Consider the following 6,438-nt stretch of genomic DNA (forward strand, 5'->3'; position numbering starts at 1 on the left):
ACTGCCAGTCCCCCCGAAAGGGGTGGGAGACAGCGGAGAGAAGAGGATGCCGGGGAGCAACGCGGGTCACAGAGTGGTGGAGACAGCAAAGCGGGAGTAACGGCGAGCAAGACACCACCGGAGGAGGCCGCCCTGTGGAAGGATTTGAGCTAATTCCAGAATGGCCAGCAGGAGGCGCCATGGTGGTGAGTCTCGCTCCGTCACAACTAGTTAGTGTAGGGTTACCATACGTCCAGGTTTCCCCGGACATGTCCGGCTTTTCGCTCTTTAAATAGCCGTCCGGGGGGAGTTTCTAAAAATCCACAAATGTCCAGGATTTCCCCCGGTCGGCTATTTAAAGAGCGAAAAGCAGCTGACAGGGCAGCCGAGCGCCGCTCGCATTGGGGCCTCGGCAGTCAAAGCTCCTTCCCAGCTCCCCCCATCCCCTGCAGCCTTACCACGCCGCCCGGCAACGCTGGGGGGCGGGGCTGTGCGCCTGTGAGGGAACGCGGCGGCGGGGCTGGCAGCGGTGGCCAGAGCCCCTCCCCCGCTTCCCCCCTCCTCCACAGCCTCAGCACGCCGCTCGGGCAGAGCGGAGCCAGACACCTGCTCTAAGCTGAGCGGCACGGTAAGGGGGGCAGTCAGGGGACAGGGAGCAGGGGGGAGGGTTGGATGGGTCGGGGGTTCTGGGAGGGCTGTCAGAGGGGCAGGGGTGTGGAGAGGGGTCGAGGCAGGCAGGGAGCAGAGGGGGTTGGATGGGTCGGGAGTTCTGGGGGTCCTGTCAGGGGGCGGGGAGCAGTTGGATGGGGCATGGGAGTCCCGGGAGTCTGTCTGGGGGCGGGGGTGTGAATATGGGGTGGGGATGTGGATAAGGGTCGGGGCAGTCAGGGGACAGGTAGGGTCCTAGAGGGGCAGTTAGGGTGGGGGGTTCTCAGGAGGGGGCAGTCAGGGGACAAGGAGCGGGGAGGGGGGTTGGGGGTTCTGAGGGGGGCAGTCAGAGGTGGGAAGTGGGTTGGAGTGGATGGGGGCAGGGCGGGGCTAGAGCGGGACTTCCCCCCCCCAGTGTCCTCTTTTTTGATTGTGGAAATATGGTAACCCTAAGTTAGTGGTCTGTGCAGCCTGGCTTATGGGAACCATCCTGGGCTCCCAGTGTGGTGGCCAAGCCTGGATGTGTCGGTGAAGGTGTCAGAGAGCAGACAGAGAGAGGCACAGAAGAACAGGGGGTCTCGTCTTTCAACTCTGCAGCTTGGACACACCCTCGTGCCTGGGCTCCCGGCCTCTCCTGCCTGGGGTCCCCTGCACCTTGGTCTTGCCTAGTTCACACCCAGCTAGGGCACCCCGGCTCTCGTCCGGCTGGCACTCATCCCGCACGCTTAGCCACGTCCAGACCCTGGCACCTAGCTCTGGTACAACTGGCTCCTCGCACCCAGAGCCTGGGCATCCCTGGAACCGAGAGTTACCCAGGTCATGGGGGCTGGGGTGGGAGGAGACTGGGGGGTCGGAGGGAGGTCTCTGCAGGGTGGGGGAGGTTCCATGGGGGGATTCCACGGGGAGTACCTGGTTCTTGTCCAGCTCGCAGTTCTTGTATTCGCTCTCGCCCTGCTCCTGGAAGGTGACGATGACAAAGCCGACGAAGATGTTCATCATGAAGAAGGCGATGAGGATGATGTAGATGATGAAGAAGATGGCGATCTCCACCCGGTAGTTGTAGATGGGGCCCATGTCCTCGGTGTGGGTGTCAATGGCCTTGTACAGCAGCCTGGGGGGGTAGCGAGTAGAGAGCTGCATGGGGGGGCGGCTCAGTCCAGCTGAGCTAAGGCAGAGAGGTCAGGACATCCCAGACAGCTGCTTCCCCTTTGACTGCACTGGCACCTCTGTGCCCCTGATCGGGGGTGGGGGGGTCTGACCCCTCTCTCCATCTTCGGGAGAAGTCCCCTCACATGGCATTCCCCAGCCAGGCAGCAGCGCCAGTGGGGTGCTGGGATCTCCCCCCGTGCAGCCTGACCCAGTGCCCGGCCCCCATGCTGCGTGCTCCCCCCGGCGGACTCACTGCGGCCAGCCCTCGAAGGTGGAGACGGTGAAGAGCGACATCATGGCTGAGAGGACGTTGTCGAAGTGGAAGTCGTTGTGCACCCACTCGCGCGGGTACAGCTCTTGCTGCTTGGGGCCGCTGTCCATGTACACGATGAAGTTGCCTCTGGAACGGGAGGCAGCGGCGCATTTACAGACGAGGGGTGAGCGAGCGGGGGACTGGGCCCAGAAACTCTCCAGTCCCCTTGCCCATGACACACACGTGCCCGCCTGCTGAAGACTCCATGCTTCTCAGAGCACGTTACTGTCTCACCAAATCAACCTGGGGAACTCACAGCTGCAGGAAGCCAGAGGCCAGTGCTGGTCGCGACAAGCACCATGGCTGAGTATGCGAGTTCTGACAATAACAGGAATCGGCAGTCATGCAATCAGGGTGTGCTGAGGAAGGATCACATGTGGATGCCAGGGCCACAACCCGTCTACAACCTGCCCAGCAGCCTCACCAAGATCCACCCTTGGTGCCTCTCCCCGGAGTACCTGGGATCAGGTGGCAGCCTGGATCTACAGGCTGGAGCAGCTTGGCAAATCCCACCTCATGCATGGCAAATCCTGCCATCCGGGATGAGCTCTGCCCTTCCACAGCCAGGGAGACTCATGCCCCAGGGCAGCCCCCTATACACCCAGACACGTACTCCACCCACTAGGGTGTCTGAAAGGGGACCTGCAAAGGTGACATAACACCTGGGGATATGGGCGGCACGTGACTCCTCCATTTGGGGAGGCTGCGTGTGCCCAGACCATGGCCCCGCCCCTGCTCCAGCTCCTGCCCCACTCATCCCCGCCTGCGCCTCTTCGGCCCCTCCCCTGGGGTTCCCCTGCCTGCCCACCGGCTTCCGGCCACTCACCCCTCGTGCATGCGTGTGTCTCTTCACCCCCTCCCGCAAGGCTCCCCTGCAAGCAGACTGGGGACAGGAAGAGGATGAGTGGGAGCGGGAGCTCAAGTGGAGTGCGGGCAGGACCACAGCCGGGCTGCCCACCCTTTTGGCAGCGGTGCGCTCCAAAGGCGGCAGGCCGTCTGTTTGGGGAGGCTTAGCTCCCTCTGGCCTCTTATACCCACCACCCATGCCTGGGGGCTGCCATCTTCTGCTCCTGCTTTTGATGATGAGTGAAGAGGGCCTGAAAGAGCTTTTCCAGGTCGTTCCATAAAACACAAGCCAATCCCAGGCTTAGGGTTGCCAACTTTCTACTCACACAAAACTGAACAGCCCTGCCCTGCCTCCCAGGCCCCGCTCCCTGCTCACTCCCTCTGTCACTCGCTCTCCCCACCCTCACTCACTCCCTCATTTCCACCAGGCTGGGGCAAGGGATTGGGATGCGTGAGGGGGTGAGGGCTCCGGCTGGGGATGCGAGTTCTGGGGTGGGGCTAAAAATGAGGGGTTTGAGGTGTAGGAGGGGCTCCGGGCTGGGGGATGGAGCCGAGGGGTTCGGAGTATGGGAGGGGGTTCCGGGCTGAGGCAGGGGGCTGGGGGGTGGGACGGGGTATGGGCTCTGGGCTGGGGGTGTGTGTTCCAGAGTGGGGCCAGAAATGAGGGGTTCAGGGTGCGCGAGGGGGCTCTGGGCTGGGGCAGGGGGTTTGGGGGTGGAGGTGCAGACTCTAGGGTGGGGCTGGGGATGAGGGGTTTGGGGTGCAGGAGGGTGCTCCGAGCCAAGGGTGTGAGGGGGATCAGGGCTGGGGCAGGGGGTTGGGGCGTGAGATGGGGTCAGGGGTGCAGGTTCTGGGTGGCGGTTACCTCAAGCAGCTCCCGGAAGCAGTGGCTTGTCCTCCCTCTGGCTCCTATGCGGAGGCGCGGCCAGGTGGCTCTGCGTGCTGCCCTGTCCGCAGGCACCTCCCCTGCAGCTCCCATTGGCTGTAGTTTCTGGCCAATGGGAGCTGCAGAGCTGGCACTTGGGGCGGGGACAGCGTACGGAGCCCCCTGGCTGCCCCTACACATAGGAGCCAAAGGGGGGACATGCTCCTGCTTCCAGAAGCCGCGGCTGACTTATCCCTGCTGTGCCGCTGACCAGACTTTTAATGGCCTGGTCAGTGGTGCTGACCGGAGCCACCAGGGTCCCTTTTCGACCAGGCGTTCCGGTGAAAACCCGGACACCTGGCAACCCTGCTAGTGCCTTAACCGTTGGCCTGGCCTTCCTCTGGCTTACGAGCCCAACTCCTCCTTGGTCCTGGCCATTCAACACTCCCCTCGGCTCTCTGCCCCCTAGAGCAAACTGCCCTGTGCTGCAGGCTTTGCTCTGCATAGAGACCCACGCCTGGGCTCCTCTGCTCAGCAGGCTCCCGGGAACAGGCTGTGAGCACAAGAGACCAGGACTGGTTCCTCGCCTTCCCCACCAGTCCCCCCTCAGGCAATGACACCCCCGGTCCCTGCGCTCTGGCTGTGAGGTACATGCAGTGACGACAGGGGGCGCCTACCTGCATTCCTCTTCTGTCATCTTGGCCGGATCCGTACAGCTGCTAAACTTCCCCTAGGTTTAAGCAGAGAGCAGAAGAATCAGGGATTGTACTGTGAACCGCAGGGGGCCTGACTGATAGACCTGGGGAGCAAGGACAAGGGCAGCTGCTGGCAACTGCAGTACATCCTGACATGACCCCACGGCTTGGCCCCGACCCAGGGGGCAGCGTCTCCACGGCCCATTCCAGCCTGAAAGGGGGCTGGTTAGTGCCGGCCGTGAGCGTCTGGGCCCTACCCCAGCTGGGCCTTTCCTTAGAGGTGGTTAGAGCCCAGCCAGATGTGCCAGCCCTCAACTCTCCCTGCGCAGTCAGCAGCACCAACAACCCCTAGGAGCCCTGCAGGGCCCGAAGGCCAGACCACTGCTACAGCAACCCGTAGCACTTCTAGACAAAGAGTCACGTCAACCTCATCCATTCACACAACAGTGCAAGCGCAGACCTGCCTGCAGTGCCACGGGTGGTCAGGAGGAAACCCTGTGATCCTGCAACACGGTGGGGAGCTGGAGTGGGCGGGGGAAACCGAGTCACAGGTGGGGAAGGGACTGGCCCAAGGCTACCTGGCTGGTCAGCACCAAAGCTGGGAAGAGACCCCCAAATTGGCTGACTCCCACTGGGCCATGGGGCTGCCTTGCTTGGGCACAGATTATGCATACACTGCCCTGTTCTGCCTGCAGCGTGCTGGTACCCCCAAGGGGATGGCCGGGGATGGTCCTCGGCCTCCCTCTGAATTTCTGACATGGGAGAATCCCCTCTCTTAAAAGAAACGAAGGGGAGCCACTTCCTGGTGCTTCCCTGAGCTCAGCTCCACCCCAGCTCTCCCCAGGACAGGGAGGGTTGGGGGATACCAGCGCTGGGTTCTGGCCGGGAGGGGCTCTCACCTTGAAGAGCTGCACCCCGATGCAGGCGAACATGAACTGCAGCAGGGTGGTGACAATCACAATGTTGCCGATGGTCTTGATGGCCACGAACACGCACTGGACTACGTGCTAGAGAGAGAGAGAGGCCAATGCAGAGATGGGCCAGGCCTGCCGCACCACGACCTGCTGTGGGTATCGGCCGTGCCCGTGTGCAGGGGAAGGGGCCATCCCAGACACGGACGGGGGACACAGCACCACACCGGTGTGCAGGGGACGCGGCCGTCCCAGACACGGATGGGGGACCCAGCACCACACCAGGGGAAGTGGCCATCCCAGACACGGATGGGGGACCCGGCACCACACTGGTGTGCAGGGGAAGCGGCTGTTCCAGATGCAGCCAGGGGAACTAGTACAAAACCAATGGGTTGCCTCCCAGCTGCCCACAGACACCTAACAAAACACCCGGGTGAGAGTGAAATCAGGTGGCCTGAGCCCTGGGACGTGCAGTCCTGGGATCCTGCTCAGATGGCCCATGATCTGGCAGGCCCTGGATTCCTGTGGCAGATCTGAGGGGGGCCGTGTCCACCCCCTATGGAGGGCCCCGCCTTGCTCTCACCTTCAGCCCCTTCGCTCTGTTAATGGCCCGCAGCGGCCGCAGGACTCTCAGCACCCTCAGGATTTTCACCACGGAGATGGCGCTGGACCTGGGGAGGGCGGAGGGAGACGGGGTGACTCAGCCAGCTTGGGGTCTGGCCAGAAAAATCAGCTCCTCACACACCGTCAGGAGCCAAACCGGCCTGCAGCGATGCATCGGGGGAGAGCCAACACCTGTGCCCCTCCAACATGGGCAGGGGAGCTCTACCTGCCAGGGACAGGAGGGGGCAGACTGGGGAGACAGGCAGGGGAGGAGGGAGCAGGCTGGGGGACATGCTTGGAGGGCAGGCCGGGGGTTGCAGAGCAGCAGGGGCAGGAGGGGGCATACTGGGGGGGCAGGCTGGCGGTGTGCTGCAGGGGACAGGCTAGGGAGTGTGGAGTGGCAGGGGCAGGAGGGGGCAGTCTGGGGGG

At 63.2% G+C, this 6,438-nt stretch overlaps 1 protein-coding gene across 1 annotated transcript in view; it reads right to left on the minus strand.

Annotated features, from left to right (window-relative positions):
* Positions 1 to 1,536: 1,536 nt before the first annotated feature.
* LOC113405386 (voltage-dependent L-type calcium channel subunit alpha-1S-like) overlaps positions 1,537 to 6,438 on the minus strand; it is a gene marked incomplete at its 3' end in the record, with an annotated part of 6,013 nt that continues 1,111 nt past the window's right edge. The window contains exons 2-6 of the mRNA XM_026646568.1: positions 5,990 to 6,077; positions 5,395 to 5,502; positions 4,478 to 4,530; positions 2,030 to 2,176; positions 1,537 to 1,738 (exon numbers count right to left, since the gene is read on the minus strand). Coding sequence (XP_026502353.1) covers positions 1,537 to 1,738; positions 2,030 to 2,176; positions 4,478 to 4,530; positions 5,395 to 5,502; positions 5,990 to 6,077 — 598 coding nt within the window. The remainder of the gene's footprint in view (positions 1,739 to 2,029; positions 2,177 to 4,477; positions 4,531 to 5,394; positions 5,503 to 5,989; positions 6,078 to 6,438) is intronic.

This window comes from Terrapene carolina, unplaced genomic scaffold (genome assembly GCF_002925995.2).
Source record: "Terrapene carolina triunguis isolate 2854851 unplaced genomic scaffold, T_m_triunguis-2.0 Scaffold35280, whole genome shotgun sequence".
NCBI lineage: Eukaryota > Metazoa > Chordata > Testudines > Emydidae > Terrapene > Terrapene triunguis.